Raw genomic sequence first — 24608 nt, 5'->3', positions numbered from 1 at the left:
TTGAGCAGGGGGACCTTGCGGGCGCTGCAGGATTTCAGTCCTTCACGGTGTAGTGTGTTACCAATTGTTTCTTGGTGAATATGGTCCCAGCTGCCTTGAGATCATTGACAAGATCCTCCCGGGTAGTTCTGGGCTGATTCCTCACCGTTCTCATGATCATTGCAACTCCACGAGGTGAGATCTTGCATGGAGCCCCAGGCCGAGGGAGATTGACAGTTATTTTGTGTTTCTTCCATTTGCGAATAATCGCACCAACTGTTGTCACCTTCTCACCAAGCTGCTTGGCGATGGTCTTGTAGCCCATTCCAGCCTTGTGTAGGTCTACATTCTTGTCCCTGACATCCTTGGAGAGCTCTTTGGTCTTGGCCATGGTGGAGAGTTTGGAATCTGATTGATTGATTGCTTCTGTGGACAGGTGTCTTTTATACAGGTAACAAACTGAGATTAGGAGCACTCCCTTTAAGAGTGTGCTCCTAATCTCAGCTCGTTACCTGTATAAAAGACACCTGGTAGCCAGAAATCTTTCTGATTGAGAGGGGGTCAAATACTTATTTCCCTCATTAAAATGCAAATCAATTTATAACATTTTTGACATGCGTTTTTCTAGATTTTTTTGTTGTTATTCTGTCTCTCACTGTTCAAATAAACCTACCATTAAAATTATAGACTGATCATTTCTTTGTCAGTGGGTAAACGTACAAAATAAGCAGGGGATCAAATACTTTTTTCCCTCACTGTATTCACCCTCTTTGCTATGAAGCCCCTAAATAAGATCTGGTGCAACCAATTACCTTCAGAAGTCACATAATTAGTTAAATAAAGTCCACCTGTGTGCAATCTAAGTGTCACATGATCTGTCACATGATCTCAGTATATATACACCTGTTCTGAAAGGCCCCAGAGTCTGCAACACCACTAAGCAAGCGGCACCATGAAGACCAAGGAGCTCTCCAAACAGGTCAGGGACAAAGTTGTGGAGAAGTACAGGTCAGGGTTGGGTTATAAAAAAATATCTGAAACTTTCAACATCCCACGGAGCACCATTAAATCCATTATTAAAATATGGAAAGAATATGGCACCACAACAAACCTGCCAAGAGAGGGCCGCCCACCAAAACTCACGGACCAGGCAAGTAGAGCATTAATCAGAGAGGCAACAAAGAGACCAAAGATAACCCTAAAGGAGCTGCAAAGCTCCACAGCGGAGATTGGAGTATCTGTCCATAGGACCACTTTAAGCCGTACACTCCACAGAGCTGGGCTTTACGGAAGAGAGGCCAGAAAAAAGCTGAATAGTTATTCACGCTCAAGTTCTGTGTTTTTTTGTCTTATTTCTTGTTTGTTTCACAATAAAAAATATTTTGCATCTTCAAAGTGGTAGGTATGTTGTGTAAATCAAATGATACTAACCCCCCCAAAAAATCAATTTTATTTCCAGGTTGTAAGGCAACAAAATAGGAAAAATGCCAAGGGGGTGAATACTTTCACAAGCCACTGTATATCATCCCAGTTAATTTGCTCTGTTCATAAACATTATGGTTTGACACTGTCAGTTCTGCAGGTTTGTTAAAGGCTGACATAAGGGCATGTGATACCAAGAACCATAAGAGCTTTAATTTATAGCTAGTCACGATGCAATTGTAATAGAAAGTAAACCAAGTTTTCCAATATTGAAAATAATTTATTTAGAATTGGAATTTCTGTGTACTTCCTGAATACAGTTCGTTGTTGTATATTTAGTGACAAAATATTGTTCAGTTGTAGAATATATATAAATATACAGTGGGGAAAAAAAGTATTTAGTCAGCCACCAATTGTGCAAGTTCTCCCACTTAAAAAGATGAGAGAGGCCTGTAATTTTCATCATAGGTACACGTCAACTATGACAGACAAATTGAGAAAAGAAAATCCAGAAAATCACATTGTAGGATTTTTAATGAATTTATTTGCAAATTATGGTGGAAAATAAGTATTTGGTCACCTACAAACAAGCAAGATTTCTGGCTCTCACAGACCTGTAACTTCTTCTTTAAGAGGCTCCTCTGTCCTCCACTCGTTACCTGTATTAATGGCACCGTTTGAACTTGTTATCAGTATAAAAAACACCTGTCCACAACCTCAAACAGTCACACTCCAAACTCCACTATGGCCAAGACCAAAGAGCTGTCAAAGGACACCAGAAACAAAATTGTAGACCTGCACCAGGCTGGGAAGACTGAATCTGCAATAGGTAAGCAGCTTGGTTTGAAGAAATCAACTGTGGGAGCAATTATTAGGAAATGGAAGACATACAAGACCACTGATAATCTCCCTCGATCTGGGGCTCCACGCAAGATCTCACCCCGTGGGGTCAAAATGATCACAAGAACGGTGAGCAAAAATCCCAGAACCACACGGGGGACCTAGTGAATGACCTGCAGAGAGCTGGGACCAAAGTAACAAAGCCTACCATCAGTAACACACTACGCCGCCAGGGACTCAAATCCTGCAGTGCCAGACGTGTCCCCCTGCTTAACGCCAGTACATGTCCAGGCCCGTCTGAAGTTTGCTAGAGTGCATTTGGATGATCCAGAAGAGGATTAGGAGAATGTCATATGGTCAGATGAAACCAAAATATAACTTTTTGGTAAAAACTCAACTCGTCGTGTTTGGAGGACAAAGAATGCTGAGTTGCATCCAAAGAACACCATACCTACTGTGAAGCATGGGGGTGGAAACATCATGCTTTGGGGCTGTTTTTCTGCCAAGGGACCAGGACGACTGATCCGTGTAAAGGAAAGAATGAATGGGGCCATGTATCGTGAAATTTTGAGTGAAAACCTCCTTCCATCAGCAAGGGCATTGAAGATGAAACGTGGCTGGGTCTATCAGCATGACAATGATCCCAAACACACCGCCCGGGCAACGAAGGAGTGGCTTCGTAAGAAGCATTTCAAGGTCCTGGAGTGGCCTAGCCAGTCTCCAGATCTCAACCCCATTGAAAATCTTTGGAGGGAGTTGAAAGTCTGTGTTGCCCAGCGACAGCCCCAAAACATCACTGCTCTAGAGGAGATCTGCATGGAGGAATGGGCCAAAATACCAGCAACAGTGTGTGAAAACCTTGTGAAGACTTACAGAAAACGTTTGACCTGTGTCATTGCCAACAAAGGGTATATAACAAAGTATTGAGAAACTTTTGTTATTGACCAAATACTTATTTTCCACCATAATTTGCAAATAAATTCATTAAAAATCCTACAATGTGATTTTCTGGATTTTTTTCTCTCATTTTGTCTGTCATAGTTGACGTGTACCTATGATGAAAATTACAGGCCTCTCTCATCTTTTTAAGTGGGAGAACTTGCACAATTGGTGGCTGACTAAATACTTTTTTCCCCCACTGTATATATACTGAACACAAATGTAAACGCAACATGCAACAATTTCACTCAATTGAAATAAATTAATTAGGCCCTAATCGTTGTCCGTAGCTTGTGCCTGCCCATACCATAACCCCACCGCCACCATCGGGCACTCTGTTCACAACGCTTACATCAGCAAACCGCTCGCCCACACTATGCCATACAGGTGGTCTGCGGTTGTAAGGCTGGTTGGACATACTGCCAAATTCTCTAAAACGACATTAGAGGCAGCACATGGTAGAGAAATGAACGTTAATTCTCTGTTAACAGCTCTGGTGGACATTCCTGCAGGCAGCATGCCAATTGCACGCTCTCTCAAAACTTGAGACATCTGTGGCATTGTGTTGTGTGACAAAATGGCACATTTTAGAGTGACCTTTTATTGTCCCCAGCACAAGGTGTACCTGTGTAATGATCATGCTGTTTTATCAGCTTCTTGATATGCCACACCTGTCAGGTGGATGGATAATCTTGGCAAAGAATACATTCTCACTAACAGGGGTGTAAACAAATTTGTTCACAACATTATGTGCGTATGGAACATTTCTGGGATATTTTATTTCAGCTTATGAAACATGGGACCAACACTTTACATGTTGCGTTTATATTTTTGTTCAGTGTATTAAAAGTTGTTTCCATTATTTTCACCACAACTCAGTAGCCGGTAACTTGCTATAAAATTACAGGAGCATTTTTTTTTTTTTACAGTTTGTGCCATAAGCGTATCTAAAGTATCCTATAGGTTTAAATGCAATTGCAAGTGAGGCATGCCAAGTTACTTTGCAGGACGGGCCAAAAAGTACCCAAGTGCATTGCAATTGACAGTAAATACACTATATATAAAAAAGTATGTGGACACCCCTTCAAATGACTGGATTCAGCTATTTCAGCCACGCCCGTTGTTGACAGTTGTAAAAAATCAAGCACACAGCCATTCAATCTCCATAGACAAACATTGGCAGTAGAATGGCCTTACTGAAGAGCTCAGTGACTTTCAACGTGGCACCGTCATAGGATGTCCCCTTTCCAACAAGTCAGTTCGTCAAATTTCTGCCCTGCTAGAGCTGCCCCGGTCAACTGTAAGTGCTGTTATTGTAAAGTGGAAACGTCTAGGAGTGACAACTGTTCAGCCGCAAAGTGGTAGGCCACACAAGCTCACAGAACGGGACTTCCGAGTGCTGAAGCAAGTAGCGCGTAAAAATCGTCTGTCCTCGGTTGCAACACTCACTATCGAGTTCCAAACTGCCCCTGGAAGCAACGTCAGCACAATAACTGTTAGTCGGGAGCTTCATTATAATAATAATAATAATATGCCATTTAGCAGACGCTTTTATCCAAAGCGACTTACAGTCGAGGGCGGGAGGGAGAGGGAAGGAGGGCGGGAGGGAGAGGGACGGAGGGCGGGAGCGTGAGGGAGAGGGAAGGAGGGAGGTTGAGAAAGAGAGAGAGAGAGTGAGAGACAGTGAGAAGTGTGATTTTTCATATTTGCCTATTCTTTATTATTATTTGTTGTAATTGCTGTTAATATGAGTCACTATCATTATTGTTGCTTAATTACAAGCAGTCTAGTATATTCTTGTATTTGACCATCGTCGCTATATGTTTACTTTGACAATGTAAGTGTTTACTTTCCATTAAATGGGTTTCTATGGCCGAGCATCCGCAGACAAGCCTAAGATCACCATGCGCAATGCCAAGCGTCGGCTGGAGTGGTGTATAGCTCACGGCCATTGGACTCTGGAGCAGTGGAAACACGTTCTCTGGAGTGATGAATCACGCTTCACCGTCTGGCTATCCAACGGATGAATCTGGGTTTGGCGGATGCCAGGAGAACGCTACCTGCCCCAATGCATAGTGCCAACTGTTGTGGTTTGTTGGAGGAGGAATAATGGTTTGGGGCTGTTTTTCATGGTTCGGGCTAGGCCCCTTAGTTCCAGTGAAGGGACATTTTAACGCTACAGCATACAATGACATTCTAGACGATTCTGTGCTTCCAACTTTGTGGCAACAGTTTGAGGAAGGCCCTTTCCTGTTTCAGCATGACAATGCCCCCGTGCACAAAGCGAGGCCTCAACCCTGTTGAACACCATTGGGATGAATTGGAAAGCCGACTGCGAGCCAGGCCTAATCGCCCAACATCAGTGTCTGACCTCACTAATGCTCTTGTGGCTGAATGGAAGCAAGTCCGCGCAGCAATGTTCCAACATCTAGTGGAAAGCCTTCCCAGAAGCAGCAAAGGGGGGACCAACTCCATATTAATGCCCATGATTTTGGAATGAGATGTTCGACGAGCAGGTGTCCACATACTTTTGGTCATGTAGTGTCTATAGCAAAACACTAATACAGTATCCTATTACTGTAGAAATGTACTGTATAATGACTGTACAATTTACCACAAAATTAACAGCAATGGCTAACAGTGTAGTTTCATGTTATCAAATGTTGAACTACTTGATTTCACATGTGGAAAATCACATGATTTTTGGAACACTTCACGTGACATTTCACATGTGAAAACATGTTGTTGGAACACTTCACGTGATAATTCACGCAATTTAACACTCAGTGTTATATTACCAAAATCGGTATGTGAAACTTCATGAGAAATATCATCACATGTAAAGTTTTCCAAAAACACATGGTTTCACATGATTTCACATGTGGAAAATCCACATGTGAAACTTCATGTGAAATACTGTATCATCACATATGAAGTGTTCCAAAAACATATGGTTTCACATGATTTCACATGTGCAAAACATGTGATTTTCCACAAGTGAAATCATGTGTTTTTTCCGTAAGGGCTATGGTGATTGTTGGCCATACAGCACTTACAGATCTGGGACCAGGCTAGTCTGTTGGCTGTCTCAGGCTGAGAGATTCCTGAGGCGGTGAAAAGGATAGGCTCTGAGTTAAAGGTGGATGTCATGTCACCTCCCATCTGCAGCGCTGCCGGTGATAATGCGAAGTGATAATGTGATTTTGCCATTAGAAGAGCGGGACGGGGAGGGAGGGAGGGAGGGCGGGAGGGAGAGGGAAGGAGGGCGGGAGGGAGAGGGACGGAGGGCGGGAGCGTGAGGGAGAGGGAAGGAGGGAGGTTGAGAAAGAGAGAGAGAGAGTGAGAGACAGTGAGAAGTGTGATTATTCATATTTGCCTATTCTTTATTATTATTTGTTGTAATTGCTGTTAATATGAGTCACTATCATTATTGTTGCTTAATTACAAGCAGTCTAGTATATTCTTGTATTTGACCATCGTCGCTATATGTTTACTTTGACAATGTAAGTGTTTACTTTCCATGTTAATAAAGTAAACTGAATTTAATTGAATTGAGAGAGGGAGGGATGGATGGAGGGAGGGTTAGGCAAAGACGAGGGAGATTGGGGAAGAGAGGGGTGGAAGAGAGAGACGGGAGGGCAAAAAGAGGGATCAAAGTTGGATAAGGAGGGATATATTAGCTGACTGATTACATGTCTGGTCTGATTGGGCCTGGGTAAAATGGTGATTAGAGCTATTAACAGTGTCATATAGATTACAACAGTTTAGAGTCTCATCTATTACAGTGGAAATTTGATTAGGGTTATGTAATCATAGTTGGACTCCTATTCATAAAGCATCTCAGAGTAAAATTGTTGATCTAGGATCAGTTTACCCTGTCAATAAAATCTTATTCGTTATGATCTGAAAGACCAAACTAATCCTATATCAGCACTCTGAGACTTTGTGAATACCAGCTCTGTGGCCTTTGTCTGACCCCTGAGATGGCCATGGTACCTGAAAGTGTTTGCAATCAACAACATTAAACTTGGGACTGTCATGACAGCTTGCATTTGTCTTTTGCATAGCCTTTTGCATAGCTGGTGTTTCATAACTTCTTTGGAAGGATACTGAGTAAGCGATTGAACAAATAGTCTCCCAGACTCATAGTTTGTGTTTGTTTTGTGTTGTATATTAGTCCTATATCATTGTTCCTCTGTTGTAAGATAAGCTGCTTATATCACCCTGACTAAGGACAGGCTGTAAGATGATTTTTGGCTTCTGAATAGAGGTAAGGCATTCGGACAACAATGGACACATTTACCCCTGCCAACGCACGCACGCACTCACACGCACACACACACACCTCTACCCTTTACTGTGTTGTCACAGTAACAAGGCTGTCCTCTCAATCTTGTTTCCCAGTGAAAAGCTCTTTGTGTATTGACACTGGCAGAAGCCAGATGAGACAAGCAAATGTTTGTGTGTGGGGTGGACATTTTGTAACCCAAGATCTGTCATATGCACTTCTGTGTTGGACTGTGCACTCCTGTGTTGGTGTCCTTAGGTGCGCACGTGCATGTGTGTGCGTCAGTGTTGGTGTGTATTTGCGTGTGTGTGTGTATTTATTATACAAACTCTGTAATCCACTGTAGTCCTCATTGGTTGTTGTATCTCGGTAGCAGAAAGTTGTGGAGGCTGGGATTTTAAAAGGCTGTCAAACAGTAGCTATGCGGATGCAGACAGTGAGAGTAGAAAGAGCTGTCTGGATTTCTCCCTTCACTAACATTAGAGAGAAACTACCACACAATTAGGTCAGCTACTGCCTCAAGGTGCTGGGCTGAGAGAGGAGAGGAGAGGCTGGATGAGGATAGACAGGGAAGAAGATAAGGAGAGAGATAAAGACAGATAGAGAATGATTAAGATGAGAATAAACAGGGATAGAAATGGGGAGAGAGAGAAGACAGGCTATGTGCACACTGCCCCCAAAATGAGGTGGAAACTGAGCTGCACTTCCTAACCGCCTGCCAAATGTTTAAACCACCTTAGATGTACAGTACATATTTCCCACAGATCATATGGACCCACAAAGAATTTGTAAACAAATCAAACATTGATAAACTCCCATATCTGCTAGGCAAAATACCGCAGTGTGCAATCACAGTAGCAAGATTTGTGGCCCATTGCCATGAGAAAAGGGCAGAGGTGGGACAAAGTCATTGTTATGCAAGTCACAAGTAAGTCTCAAGTCTTTGCCCTCGAGTCCCGAGTCAAGTCGAGTCAAAGATGAGGCAAGTCCCAAGTCGAGTCAAAAGTCAAAGCCATCAAGTCTCAAGTCGAGTCCAAAGTCCTACATTTTAGTTTCGAGTCATTTCAAGTCCTCTTAGCAAGCCTTTGCAAGTCATTACAAGTCCTCATAGCAAGTCTTCTCGAGTCATAAGACGCAAGTCCAAGTCAAGTCACGAGTCATTGATGTTAAAGTCCAAGTCGAGTTGCAAGTCTTTGTACATTTTGTCGAGTCGAGTCTGAAGTCATCAAATTCATGACTCGAGTCTGACTCGAGTCCAAGTCACATGACTCGAGTCCACACCTCTGGAAAAGGGCAACCAGTGCAGCACAAACAACAAGATGACAAGATGGTGCCGACGGAGAAGGGCGACATCTTACGAGTTCCAACCCAACTTTGCTATTTAGTGACTTTTATTGTGTTTATCTTTCCTTTATCACATATGACCACCAAGCACTTCTGGACATCAGATCGAGTTACTAACCTTGATTTCGACTTTAAATACGACTTCAACTCCAACTCAGCTGTTCCACTGTTCATATCGGACCCTATTCCTTTGTTCCATGGGTTACCAAAACACTGCAGGCGTAAACGTGGGAGACGAGGTGGAGTCCTAGTGAAATTGAGGCGAAGAGAAACTGAACGGCGCTCCCCTGCGTTCTATTGGAAAATGTCCAGTCACTCGAGAATAAGATACTGTAGATGAGATTCGTTTGAGTCTCCTATCAGAGAGACATGGAACGCTGCAATATTAAATGTCTTACTGAAACGTGGTTGGATGAGTTGACCACCGTTGTCCCTGTGCCCAAGAGCTCCAAGGTAACCTGCCTAAATGACTATCGCCCTGTAGCACTCACATCTGTAATTATGAAATGCTTTGAAAGGCTGATCATGGCACACATCAACACCATCATCCCAGACACCCTAAACCCACTCCAATTCGCATACTGCCTCAACAGATCCACAGATGACGCAATCTCAATTGTACTTCACTGCCCTCTCCCACCTGGACAAAAGGGGAAATAACTATGTGAGAATGCTGTTCATAGACTGCAGCTCAGCGTTCAACACCATAGTCCCCTCAAAGCTCATCACCAAGCTAGGGACCCTGGGACTGAACCCCTCCCTCTGCAACTGGATCCTGGACTTCCTGACGGTTCGGCCCCAGGTGATGAGGGTAGACAACAACACCTCTGCCACGCTGATCCTCAACATGGGACCCTCAGGGGTGTGTGCTTAGTAGGGCTGACCCCAATTAGTCTACTGGTCGATTGTTTGGTCGTTAGGCTGTTGGTCGACTGAGATTGTTTAAGTCGAGCAGTAACAAATATATATACACTACAAGTCAAACCTTTGGACACACCTACTCATTCAAGGGTTTTTCTTTATATTTACTATTTTTTACATTGTGCAATAATAGTGAAGACATCAAAACTATGAAATAACACATATGGAATCATGTAGTAACCAAAATTGTGTCAAACAAATCAAAAATATATTTTACATTTGAGATTCTTCAAATAGCCACCCTTTGCCTTGATGACAGCTTTGCAAACTCTTGGCATTCTCTCAACCAGCTTCATGAGATAGTCACCTGGAATGCATTTCAATTAACAGGTGTGCCTTCTTAAAAGTTAATTTGTGGAATTTCTTTCCTTCTTAATGCGTTTGAGCCAATCAGTTGTGTTGTGACAAGGTGGGGGGAGTTACCTCTGCCGCGGAGAATAAGTTCAGGAGAGTTACCAGCCTCAGAAATTGCAGCCCAAATAAATGCTTCGTAGAGTTCAAGTAACAGACACATCTCAACATCAACTGTTCAGAGGGGACTGTGTGAATCAGGCCTTCATGGTCGAATTGATGCAAAGAAACCACTACTAAAGGACACCAATAAGAAGAAGAGACCTCCTTGGTCCAAGAAAAACGAGCAATGAACATTAGACCGGTGGAAATGTGTCCTTTGGTCTGGAGTCCAAATTGGAGATTTTTGGTTCCAACCGCCGTGTCTTTGTGAGACGTGGTGTGGGTGAACGGATAATCTCCGCATGTGTATTTCCCACCGTAAAGCATGGAGGAGGAGGTGTTATGGTGTGGGGGTGCTTTGCTGGTGACACTGTCTGTGATTTATTTAGAATTCAAGGCACACTTAACCAGCATGGCTACTCCAGCAGTCTGCAGCGATACACCATCCCATCTGGTTTGCGCTTAGTGGGACTATCATTTGTTTTTCAGCAGGACAATGACCCAACACACCTCCAGGCTGTGTAAGGGCTATTTTACAAAGAAGGAGAGTGATGGAATGCTGCATCAGATGAACTGGGCTCCACAATCCCCCGACCTCAACCCAATTGAGATGGTTTGGGATGAGTCGGACGCAGGGTGAAGGAAAAGCAGCCAATAAGTGCTCAGCATATGTGGGAACTCCTTCAAGACTGTTGGAAAAGCATTCCAGGTGAAGCTTGTTGAGAGAATGTCAAGAGGGTGCAATGCTGTCATCAAGGCAAAGGGTGGCTTTTTGAAGATTCTCAAATATAAAATATATTTTGATTTGTTTAACACTTTTTTGGTTACTACATGATTCCATATGTGTTATTTCATAGTGTTGATGTCTTCACTATTATTCTACAATGTAGAAAATAGTAAAAATAAAGAAAAACCCTTGAATGAGTGGGTGTGTCCAAACTTTTGACTAGTACTGTATATTTGCACCCATCTCCGTGAAGGAATCCATTGCTGATGCCTAGACTAAAAGCCAATTTATGCTTGTTCCGAAATTTGGTCGGAGGCTCCATATGGAGGGTGTGACGCAATTGCGGAGCCTCCAGAGGCATGCAGAGGCCAAATCGAGCTCTGTACCGCATCGCCATGCGCCTCCCAAATTTTGTAACAATGCGGAGGACTCTGTATAGCTCCACATTGACATGATTGGTTGACGGTAGGGCTGTTGCGGGGACCGTATTACCGCCACACCGGCGGTCACAAGTCATGAAGGCAGTGAAATTCCACGTGACCGTTTAGTCACGGTAATTAGGCTTCTCCAAGCTCTGATGCTGCTGATGGTCATTAGTAGCCTACCAAACTTGCTAACTGCCTGATACTCAGCACTCTATTGTCCCTCTAATCACTCTGACATCAATGCAAATGTGTTTGAAAATCAAATCAAACACTTCATGAGAGCCCATGATCTCATGTTGCGCAACATTTCAATAGACTAGGCAATTGCGCAAGAAAACAGAGTGATGGCCTCTACTAAAAAGAGGAGAATCAGCTTTCTATAGGCTAGGCCTACTATATTTATTTTTACATTTTCCTAATATTAAGCACATTGCTAATATTTACAACAGGAGTATAGCCTAACTGGCTGGCATGAAAATAAACCACAGGGAAAAGCGTCCTCCATTCGCTATTTAAGTGCATAGATGACTTTTCATTTTTTTTTTCCTGCTGACCCTGTTTCGATACAGGTGCATGATAATGGTCCATTCTAAATCAAAACAACTTTCACACATATATTATTTAGTATATGTAAAGACAAGATTAAATCAAGAATAGTCTGATGGGTGACAATGTTAGCCTATCACTTTATCATTATATATTATCACTTGTGAATGATGCCCAGCATAAGAAACAATGCCTTTTTTTGGCAACTTTTTCTAATCATAGTCACACACCTCATGTAGCCTAGCTCATAGGCCTATATCTTTTAATAAGGTTTGTATCACAACTAAAGTGGCCAAATAACTTCTTAAAATTAAGCACATTAAATCCGCTTTACAAGGGGTGTAGAGTCTAACTGGCATACATAAGCAGCATGTGAGTTTTAAGTTTGGGGAAGATAATTTTCACCATAAAAATGCACCTTTATAATAAAAACATGACATGCATAATTGCATTTGCGGTCACTTTTGATAATGGTGTTTTCCGCTAATGGAACATTCGTGCTTATAGCTTACTCCATGTGCGCATTACTGCGCTTATAATGTGACGTTTTAAGATAAACGTTCTGATCTGTTGCGTCAGCCACATTGCCTAAAAAAGCTTTTTTAATGCTAGTGGTTGTATTAATTTGTGATCTATCGCATCCCACAACTGTCCCGGACTATGTTTGGAATATGTATTTCTCGCACAGAATAGAATAGGTCGACCTTTGTACAATGGGGGATAGTAGATTGACATAGGCTAGTGCTTTTCCTGTTCGTTAGGCATACTCATCTTGTTGGCTGACAAAAAGTAAATGTGGACAGTTCTTCCAATATCTTCAATATGCACCTTGGAATTGGATAAGGACGCGCACAGTTGCGTACCCGATGTGTCTGTCTTCACTTGTAGCCTGTGAGAAAGACCCGATCACGTGATGGAGTGCGCAGCCACTGGCTGCAAAAGGCATGGCTTTTTTAGGGTGCATTACAGCCACACAAAGGGAATGCCGCCGTGAAATTCTAGGCATTATCAAGTGCTTGTCAAATTGTGAATGAGTTACTGATGTAGTGTGTACAGCCTGCGCAAAAAACAAAGCAGAGCTGATGCCTTTCAAGCAACTTTTTTCAAATCATCATTAGAGTCGGATCATGCAGCCTTACAATATATAAAAAATCAAAACATTTGCCCAATGTTTGTAGAACCACTAAAGTTACATTAATAACTCTAAATTAAGCATATAGGAATACCTATTTCTTTGTTAACTGCTCAACACAGAATAGCCGCATGTGCGCACTCCTTCAAATCGTTTGGAGAAAATGTCCTTTCTATTATATTCAGCTTTGTTCAATTGTATTCTTCAAACTATAAAATAATGCCACGGAATTCTAAGCAAATCTTGTCTGCTAAATTAACTAGTATAGCCCACAGCCATTTGGCATAGCCAGATCTGGACCTAACATATGGACAACTCAGAGTATGCTATTCTGTTCTTCTGAAATAGACTACATTTTCTTCATATCATGCTTCTTTAGACCTGTCTAAAATAAAGAATGGATTTATAGTGAAGGTGTAGGCTATATTACATGGATTTATTAGACTTTTTCAAATGTAGATGTTCCAAAGGTCCGCATCAGTGGCTTGTAGGCTATGTGTGGAAGCCAGGAGATGCTAAATGTGTTTATGTTAATTAACGGTCAATTATGGTGAGACCAACAGTTACAGGACCAGTCAAAAGTTTGGACACACCTACTCATTCAAGGGTTTTTCTTTATTTTTACTATTTTCTACATTGTAGAATAATAGTTAAGACATCAAAACTATGAAATAACACAAATGGAATCATGTAGTAAAAAAGTGTTAAACAAATCAAAATATATTTTATATTTGAGATTCTTCAAAATAGCCACCGTTTGCCTTGATGACAGCTTTGCACACTCTTGGCATTCTCTCAACCAGCTTCATGAGGTAACCTGGAATGCATTTCAATTAACAGGTGTGCCTTGTTAAAATCAAAATATATTTGCCTTGATGACAGCTTTGCACACTCTTGGCATTCTATCAACCAGCTTTACCTCGAATGATTTTCCAACAGTCTTGAAGGAGTTCCCACATATGCTGAGCATTTGTTGGCTGCTTTTCCATCACTCTGTGGTCCAACTCATCCCAAACCATTTCAATTGGTTTGAGGTCGGGTGATTGTGGAGGCCAAGTCATCTGATGCAGCACTCCATCACGCTCCTTCTTGGTCAAATAGCCCTTACACAGCCTGGAGGTGTGTTGGGTCATTGTCCTGTTGAAAAACAAATGATAGTCCCACTAAGCGCAAACCAGATGGGATGGCGTATTGCTGCAGAATGCTGTGGTAGCCATGCTGGTTAAGTGTGCCTTGAATTCTAAATACATCACTGACAGTATCACCAGCAAAGCACCTCCACACCATCACACCTCCTCCTCCATGCTTCACGGTGGGAACCACACGTGTGGAGATCATCCGTTCACCTACTCTGCGTCTCACAAAGACACCGCTGTCGAAACCAAAAATCTCAAATTTGGACTCATCAGACCAAAGGACAGATTTCCACCAGTCTAATGTCCATTGCTCGTGTAGAAAATAGTAAAAATTATGAAAAACCCTTGAATGAGTAGGTATGTCCAAACTTTTGACTGGTACTGTATTTGCTTGACAATCACCGGCTGACGAAATTTTGTGACCGCCACAGCCCTAGTTGACGGTAGGTGGGGGCGGTACATCCTGTAGAAAAAACTAACTCACTTCCTTGACAATGGCTCTGCACTGCTCCGCAAAGGGCAAGAAATATGAATGCCCTGACTTCTGCTGAGGCCGTATCACCGTAAATGCTGCATGGCCAATGCAGAGGTCGGATTGACCATGCGCCCAGATGCACAATGCACTTCTCTCTCCAGAATGTGCTCTCTCCCGCCAATTTGTGCACATTCATTGTTTCATAACTTAATTATGTGAATTGTTTGCGTTTGATTGTTAGTGTATATCAATTCCCCATTACAGTGGGGAAAAAAAGTATTTAGTCAGCCACCAATTGTGCAAGTTCTCCCACTTAAAAAGATGAGAGAGGCCTGTAATTTTCATCATAGGTACACGTCAACTATGACAGACAAATTGAGAAAAAATATTCAAAAAAATCACATTGTAGGATTTTTTATGATTTTTTTTGCAAATTATGGTGGAAAATAAGTATTTGGTCACCTACAAACAAGCAAGATTTCTGGCTCTCACAGACCTGTAACTACTTCTTTAAGAGGCTCCTCTGTCCTCCACTCGTTACCTGTATTAATGGCACCTGTTTGAACTTGTTATCAGTATAAAAGACACCTGTCCACAACCTCAAACAGTCACACTCCAAACTCCACTATGGCCAAGACCAAAGAGCTGTCAAAGGACACCAGAAACAAAATTGTAGACCTGCACCAGGCTGGGAAGACTGAATCTGCAATAGGTAAGCAGCTTGGTTTGAAGAAATCAACTGTGGGAGCAATTATTAGGAAATGGAAGACATACAAGACCACTGATAATCTCCCTCGATCTGGGGCTCCACACAAGATCTCACCCCGTGGGGTCAAAATGATCACAAGAACGGTGAGCAAAAATCCCAGAACCACACGGGGGGACCTAGTGAATGACCTGCAGAGAGCTGGGACCAAAGTAACAAAGCCTACCATCAGTAACACACTACGCCGCCAGGGACTCAAATCCTGCAGTGACAGATGTGTCCCCCAGCTTAAGCCAGTACATGTCCAGGCCCGTCTGAAGTTTGCTAGAGTGTTTTGCATTTGGATGATCCAGAAGAGGATTGGGAGAATGTCATATGGTCAGATGAAACCAAAATAGAACTTTTTGGTAAAAACTCAACTCGTCGTGTTTGGAGGACAAAGAATGCTGAGTTGCATCCAAAGAACACCATACCTACTGTGAAGCATGGGGGTGGAAACATCATGCTTTGGGGCTGTTTTTCTGCAAAGGGACCAGGACGACTGATCCGTGTAAAGGAAAGAATGAATGGGGCCATGTATCGTGAGATTTTGAGTGAAAACCTCCTTCCATCAGCAAGGGCATTGAAGATGAAACGTGGCTGGGTCTTTCAGCATGACAATGATCCCAAACACACCGCCCGGGCAACGAAGGAGTGGCTTCGTAAGAAGCATTTCAAGGTCCTGGAGTGGCCTAGCCAGTCTCCAGATCTCAACCCCATAGAAAATCTTTGGAGGGAGTTGAAAGTCCGTGTAGCCCAGCGACAGCCCCCAATGCTCTGCATGGAGGAATGGGCCAAAATACCAGCAACAGTGTGTGAAAACCTTGTGAAGACTTACAGAAAACGTTTGACCTGTGTCATTGCCAACAAAGGGTATATAACAAAGTATTGAGAAACTTTTGTTATTGACCAAATACTTATTTTCCACCATAATTTGCAAATAAATTCATTAAAAATCCTACAATGTGATTTTCTGGAAACATTTTTCTCAATTTGTCTGTCATAGTTGACGTGTACCTATGATGAAAATTACAGGCCTCTCTCATCTTTTTAAGTGGGAGAACTTGCACAATTGGTGGATGACTAAATACTTTTTACCCCCACTGTAGCTGATAATATAACACCTGAAATGTCGTTTTCAAACTTTTGTGAGTGCAATGTTTACTGTTAATTTCTAATCGTTTTTTGTTTATATTGTTTGGTGTCTTCTCACTTTTGTTTATTGTTTATTTTACTTGCTTTGGCAATGTAAACATATATTTCACATGCCAATAAAGCACCTTTGAATTGAATTGAGAAACATATGAATTGAGAGAGAGAGAAGCAGAGAGAGTGAGAGAGAGCAGAGAGAGTGAGAGAGAGAGAGAGAGACAGAAGCAGAGACCTTCATTCTCCCACAGCAGTCCTTTGATTTTCTAGTTTCCTTCAAAAGACTTGCTGACCTCAATGGTAATCCCTTTAGGGCCATTCTCCATGGGTTACCTTGCCCTATATTCTCAGTGGAGACTGGAGACTGAACAACCCAGCACCACTCCACATTCTACTCCAACACCAGGTCTATACACCAATCCTATCTTAGGACTTCAAAATAGTCTCTCTTGTACCTTTCTGTTCTCGATAGTTGAACTGGGAATTAAGCTATACCAGCATTAATCACTGCATTGTTTAGTTTTTTTGATGTATGGAATCAATGTCTCTACTTCCAAGTAAAAAGGGAAACACCCATTGGCCATATTACAGGGCAATTCACTGTATACACATTTTTATATACCATTTCTCACAAAGTTATTTCTTCAACCCTTCCCTTAATCTTTCAGAGAATCTGCCTCTCTCAGCCTTCTCTCTCTCTCTCTCTCTCTCTATTCTCTCTTTTCAGCTAGAAATAAGGCATCAGGCAAACTGCATTTGTCCATATTCTTAGATGCTCAGCTGCTCATTTCATTTAATGTGTTTTATCACACACTCATTGTTGTCTCGTCCCAGCCAGACAAATGACCTCTCTCCAAATGGAACTGAGCAACAAAGAAATCCTCTGACTGGATCCTTGGAAGTTAGGAAGGAGTTATTTTATATTCATAATTTTATTCTGAGAAAAATAATATACCCCCAAATGGGTTTTTGATCAGAGCAAAACCCCAGGGGTAAAGTTATCTTATTTTTCAAGAGTGCTGTCAGCATAAACAATTTAGGTTAAACAGTCAGAGCTTGTTTTTGTTTTGGACAATTGCGCTTGTCTGACCTTTGGATAGAGAACACCTGATAGCATCAATTTACTTAAAATAAGTAGTACTCCCCAGAGAGCTGTGTGTGTGTGCGTGCATACGTGCGTGTGTGTGTGGGGGGGGGGGATGCGTGCGTGCATGTGTGCATAAGGGCAATAGAGAAGTTTGGTAATAAATAAGTATGCTTAAACCAATATAAACCCTGGTAGCTTTCCAGGCTTAGAGAGCTCTGGAGAGATGAAGGGATAAACGAAGGGAGGGATGGAGGGATGGAGAGGGACGGAGGCCATGAAAACATTTAGACAGATTGGAGCTCCTGTTGAGAGATTGCAACACGCGGACCATGGAGATGAAAATAGTACGTCTTTCTTTACCTCCCTCTCCTTTACCCTCACACTCTCTCTCCCTCTCCTCTAGTTACCTCATGTTAGCATAAGCTCTTGTTAGCTTTTCCATGCAGTATGTAGAGCAGTGTCTTGGGGTGAATATCCATACTTCTCCCAGTAGGAGATAATGTAATAAACTCTGGATTCACTGGACAAACTAAAACCTCCATTGTATCAGAGCATTATAAAGTGCATTATAAAGTCCCCCTTTGGATGTGATTCGTTGTGCACACACACACACACACACACACACACAGTTTCTGATTAGGATGTTTGTGCTGTGTTTTACAACCTGTTGCAAAGCACACTTTTCCAGGAATCCTTCTTTCCGTCCGATGTGTGTGTACTGAAGCATTCTGAATGGATCATTGGCACTGGGACACTGCTGCCTGTGTGTTCTGTCTGAATGCCTGCTCTACTGACAAAGGCCAGAGGCTCCATTGTGCCTAATCCTTCAAGTGTGTATGTGTGCTTGTGTGCGTGCATGATTGAGAATATAGGGCAAGGTGAATCAAGCTCTAGACTGAGATGGCCTTGGGGTCACTATGGTGATGAGAAAGGCCCATACTACCTCTGTAGCTAAATATTATTCAGTCACACTACAATAGCAAACAAGCAGCCATTGGCTAAATGAGCCTGCTGGAGGGTAGCTCTCCAGGAATAGTGTTGGACAGTGGACACCCATGCTTTTGACCCTAGTACACTATTGAAAACACTTTTGAAACCCTATTGAAAACGCTATTGAAAACACTATTGAAAACACTATTGAAAAGCAAGAAACAAAACAAGCCAAAATGACTGATATGAGCTTGTTCTTTATGGTTTGGACTGGGAGTGGGCTGACTGTTGCGTGGTACGCTCTTAGAAAAAAAGATACTATCTAGAACCTGAACTGGTTTTTCAGCTGTCCCCATAGTAGAACCCTTTGAAGAACCCTTTTTGGTTCCAGATATAACCCTTTTGGTTACATGTAGAATCCTTTCCACAGAGGATTCTACATTGAACCCAAAAGGGTTCTACCTGGAACCAAAGAGGGTTCTACCTGGAACCAAAAAAGGTTATCCTATGGGGACAGCCGTAGAATCATTTTGTAACCCTTTTTTTCTAAGAGTGTAGGGGAAAACAGCCCATTCTTATCTGTGGAGACAAAATGTGTTTACCTTGGACTGATATAAACTACTGTGTTAGGTTGTGTCTCAAATTACACCCTATAACCCATGTAATGAGGTAACACTCATAGGGTGTGATTTATGAATTTTTCCTCAGATTGATGAGGCATGGAGAAGTGGTTAGGGGTAGAGGCTAGTAGGTCAATTGCAGATGTAAGTCACTTGACTACAGATGGGGACTTCCCTCTGTGTGTGTGTGTGTGTGTGTGTGTGTGTGTGTGTGTGTGTGTGTGTGTGTGTGTGTGTGTGTGTGTGTGTGTGTGTGTGTGTGTGTGTGTGTGTGTGTGTGTGTTGGTATTGTGAAAGTCTTCCGCTATTTTCTGCTCTCTACACTCACGTGATATTGAGATGAGCAGGGGATCAGTTAGTGTGTTTGTCTCTTTCTCTGAACATTTTTAAATTGTTGATTATTTGTGTACTTGTTAGACATTTTACTGCATTGTTAGGAGCTAGTAACATAAGCATTTCACTGCACCCGCTATGACATCTGCTAAACTGTGTATGCGATCAATAAACTTTGATTTGATTTGATTTACACAATCAATACAAATTTACAACATTTATAAACACAAAATACAAAATGTTCTTACAAAACCTACAAAACACAATCATAAAAAACAAACACATTCTTCAGTAAAAAGGTCAGCAATTAGCCACTTGAATTGCCCTAGCAGCACCAAAACATAACATTTTTAGAGAGATTTCTGGAGATTATTCCACCTCTGGCCTTCTGCTTTCTCACAGACTCATACTGTATCACAGCCTGCTATATAACTGGGCTATTCTCTCCTGTTCTACACAACAGGACAAAACACAGGGGGAGGACGAGAGAGGGGAGGAGGACAGATATGAAAAGAGGGGAAATGGAGAGGATGGACATATCAAAATAATTTACGTTCAAACTTGGATTGTTTACACAAAGTGTTTCTTCATTTCATCAACATTAGATGTTCAGCTGGCATGTTTACACTAACCTCTCCCTCTCTCTCTGTCCACTCTTTGTCTCTTTCAGGGCTGACTGCAGCTAAGCTGTTGAAGGAGAAAGGGCTGTGTCCTGTGGTTCTGGAAGCTAGAGATCGGGTTGGTGGACGGACCTTCACCATACAGGTAAAACCTCTGTCAGACCAAAGGCAAAGTGCCAGTCAAAGTGTAATCCCTATAAGAATCCAGTTTTCTCTCTATGTCAGAAAACCTGATGACAGTACTATTTATTTGAGCCAGGTACCTCTCTAGATGCTGTTTAACAGCTACACATTTTTTAATAACGTAAGCATTTTTATGCAACTGATTTAAACAAAATTGATCTCTGGGATTAGGATTGCCCACTGCTTGTCTGATGAACCCTCTCTCTCTCTCTCTCTCTCTCTCTCTCTCTCTCTCTCTCTCTCTCTCTCTCTCTCTCTCTCTCTCTCTCTCTCTCTCTCTCTCGCCATCCCTCCCTCTCTCCCCCTCTCTCTCTTTCTCTCTCCAGAATGAGCAGACTAAGTATGTTGACCTGGGTGGGGCCTACATCGGGCCTACACAGAATCGGATCCTCCGATTGGCTAAAGAGTACGGAGTCGAGACCTACAAAGTCAACGAGGAGGAGAGGCTGGTGCATTATGTAAAGGTGTGTGCACGCCTATGTTCACATGCTGAAACCCAGTGTGGGACCACATAGGCCACGTCTGTCCCTGTCCTACTTATGTAATTGAACAGAACACACAAAGGACAGATCCATGATAAATCCATGGGTTTCTCTGAAACACTGTTCGCAGGGCTTTGCTTCAGTCAGTATTGACCACTTCCATAAGCCGGGTGTACACTACACGACTTTCAAAATCCTAACATCGCTGAGCCTCTCACATTAAAAGACCGTCTTTCCTGTAGTTTTATTTGTCTTGCCAACGTAGTGGTGCGCACACTAAATGATATGGCACAGACAGAGGGTCATACACTACAAGATGATTCACTTGGTCGTGAGGATTCTGGATACCATGCTGTCTCGCGAAAAACAATGATGTGATGATGTGATTAGATTTAACGCTCAAAGCAGCCTCATAAACGTTTTTCAGTCAGACATTCACGCTTGCCATACAAAGTTGACGTTTTTAATTGAATAACATAGCTTGTGAACTTCAGAGCTGTAACGATTTGACACTTTGGTTTTGGTTAAAGGCAAGTACAAATGCATACTACTAGTAGTCATTGCTGCTGCTCGAGAGTCTACACATGGGTGATGCAAAATAACGTCATCATCTCACTGGCTTCTTCTCTGCTGAGCTCTTATTGGCTATTGCTGATCACCGTTCTCAAAACTTGTCGTTGCACATCTCACACTACAAGAGCATAGCTGATTTTGTGCCGATAAACATGTTTGAAAATATCAGGACGTCTGTGACTGCTCAAAGTCGAGATCGATAGCCCTCAGATTGTGTCTCTGACCTGCTCATATTAAATGAGCGTCGGTGACGGCTGCACGCCCCAGGTAGGCAATGACATGGGGATTGATCTCTGATCTCAAAAACTTGTCTGGGACAGCTAAATCGGGGCCAAAATCGTGTAGTGTACACCCCGCTTTAGATAACAGATAACTTCCTGCTCAGGCCTTCTCACATTCTAACGCACAGGAAATGCATGTCCCTCTTCCAGTCATGACTATCTGGCCGTGCTTGAAAGGATGGAACACTATCTGGCCATGCTAGAGAAGACATGACATCACTCAACCCTTAACCCTAACCCTAAACCTAGCACTCATGTCCACATTCCGGTTCAACCCTAACCCTAACCCTCAACCACAACACTAACCCTAGCACTCATGTCCACATTCCGGTTCAACCCTAACCCTCAACCACAACCCTAACCCTAGCTTCATGTCCACATCCTGGTTCAACCACAACACTAACCCTAACCCTAGCTTCATATCCACATCCCAGTTCAACTCTAACCCTAGCCTCAACACTACCCTTAATCCTAACACTATGGCTACACCGCATCCGCGTCCACGTGCTCCATTTTGTCTATCATGACACGCAACTGTGAACCAACTATATTAATTTGGGGACAGGTATAAAAAAACATGAAACATCCATGGACATTTAGCTAGATAGCTGTTGCTAGCAGTTTGTCCTGGGAGATGAACATTGGTCCCCTTTTTAGCTGGATCGTTGTAGAATTTTGACCCCAATCATACAAAAATGGTATGTTTCTCTACTCCGACGATTAATCCACAGATAAAAAGGTAAACCTAGTTAGTTTTTAGTTAATTATCTTTGATTAATATCTCCTCGTTGTCTTTCAAACAACCATGTGAGGTTGTATCTTCGTGAAAACCAATAAGGAGATGGGAAATGCGGGACTTGCAGCGCGTCGAGCATCTCAAATAGAACTAAGTTCTATTTTAGCGTTTGGCATTGCAGACGCATGCTTACGTGCGTGATCAGTGTGGATAAAATGATTGAATAACATTTTTAAATGCTCACGTACGCAACGTGGCCGGTCTGGTTTCCTTGTAACCCCAGCTTCATCAAATCAAAATCAAATCAAATGTATTTATAAAGCCCTTTTTACATCAGCAGATGTTACAAAGTGCTTATACAGAAACCCAGCCTAAAACCCCAAACAGCAAGCAATGCAGATGTACAAGCACGATGGCTAGGAAAAACTCCCTAGAAAGGCAGGAACCTAGGAAGAAACCTAGAGAGGAATCAGGCTCTGAGGGGGTGGCCAGTCCTCTTCTGGCTGTGCCGGGTGGAGATTATAAGAGTACATGGCCATTAAGGCCAGATCGTTCTTCAAGATGTTCAAACGTTCATAGATGACCAGCAGGGTCAAATAATAATCACAGTGGATGTAGAGGGTGCAACAGGTCAGTACCTCAGGAGTAAATGTCAGTAGTTTTTTTATAGCCGAGCATTCAGAGGTTGAGACAGCAGGTGCGGTAGAGAGGGACAGGGAGAGCGAGAGAGGTAGAGGGAGAGAGAGGGTCGAAAACATCAGGTCCGGGACAAGGTAGTACGTCTGGTGAACATGTCAGGGTTCCATAGCCGCAGGAAAAACAGCAGAAACTGGATCAGCAGCACGACCAGGTGGACTGGGGACGGTGACAGCCAGGAGTCATCAGGCCAGGTAGTACTGAGGCATGGTCCTAGGGTTCAGGTCCTCCGGGAGTGGAGAGGGAGAGAGAGAGATGGGAGAATTAGAGGGAGCATACTTAAGTCACACAGGACACCAGATAGGACAGACTGACCCTATCCCCCCGGCACATAGACTATTGCAGCATAGATACGTGACGCACCCCTCCTATGTACGGCATGGAAGAGCACTAGTAAGCCAGTGACTCAGACCCCGTAGTAGGGTCAGAAGCAGAGAATCCCAGTGGAGAGAGGGTAGCCGGCCAGGCAGAGACAGCAAGGGTGGATCGTCAATCCAGTGCCTTGCCCTTCACCTTCGCCCCTGGGCCAGACTACACTCAATCATAGGACCTACTGAAGAGATGAGTCTTCAGTAAAGATGTAAAGGTCGAAACCGAGTCTGTGTCTTTCACATGGATAGGCAGACCATTCCATAAAATGGAGCTCTATAGGAGAAAGCCACAACCACAACCCTAACTCTAACCCCTATTTCACATAGTTCTGATGACAATATCATCCTTTCCAGCATGGCCATCTAGTGACTACCTACCCCTCTCTCCCTGTGTATCAACCACATGACCCTCAGTGCGCCCAGCCTCTGTCCAGCATTAGCGGTGAGCGCTAGCGACTGGAGATGCTAATCTCTGCCTGAAGGACTTTTCTAATATAGTTTCTCCTCCTCTGAGTGGCCCAGGAGAGAGGGAGGAAGGAGAAAGAGAGAGAGAGAGAGAGAGAGAGAGAGAGAGAGAGAGAGAGAGAGAGAGAGAGAGAGAGAGAGAGAGAGAGAGAGAGAGAGAGAGAGAGAGAGAGAGAGAGAGAGAGAGAGAGAGAGAGAGAGAGAGAGAGAAAGAGAGAGAGAGCTGCAGCCACACCCCATTTCTCTTTCCCTCTCTCTCTCTTTCTCTCTCCAAGATATCCCTCCATATCTTATTATAGTAGCCACACCACTGTCCTTAACACACAGCATGCTCTACCTCCTAATTAGATTGGTCCTTCTGGTTCCAGCCATATACCCAGGCTAACCTACTCTCGCCACTGTAAATCAATGGGCTCTCTGAACTGGTTAGGGTGGCACTTCTCTTTCTGTTTCTACTGTATGGGCCTCATCTTCATGCAGTGGTGTAAAGTATTTAAGTAAAAACACTTTAAAGTTCTACTTAAGTAGTATTTTGGGGTATCTGTACTTTACTATTTCTATTTTTGACACCTTTTACTTTTACTTCACTACATTCATAAAGAAATGATTGTACTTTTCCCTGACACCCAAAAGTACTTGTTACATTTTGAATGTTTAGCAGGACAGGAAAATGGTCCAATTCACGCACTTATCAAGAGAACATCCTTGGT

The 24608-nt window shown here is 42.8% G+C and overlaps 1 protein-coding gene across 1 annotated transcript in view; it reads left to right on the top strand.

Annotated features, from left to right (window-relative positions):
• The window catches only part of mao (monoamine oxidase), a 78328-nt gene that overhangs the window by 25353 nt on the left and 28367 nt on the right, over positions 1–24608 (top strand). Inside the window, exons 2-3 of the mRNA XM_041868435.1 lie at positions 20162–20256; positions 20621–20758. Of these exons, the coding sequence (XP_041724369.1) occupies positions 20162–20256; positions 20621–20758 (233 nt within the window). The remainder of the gene's footprint in view (positions 1–20161; positions 20257–20620; positions 20759–24608) is intronic.

The sequence above is a fragment of the Coregonus clupeaformis genome, chromosome 4 (assembly GCF_020615455.1).
Source record: "Coregonus clupeaformis isolate EN_2021a chromosome 4, ASM2061545v1, whole genome shotgun sequence".
Classification (NCBI taxonomy): domain Eukaryota; kingdom Metazoa; phylum Chordata; class Actinopteri; order Salmoniformes; family Salmonidae; genus Coregonus; species Coregonus clupeaformis.
This window is presented reverse-complemented; position numbering and strand designations above follow the sequence as displayed.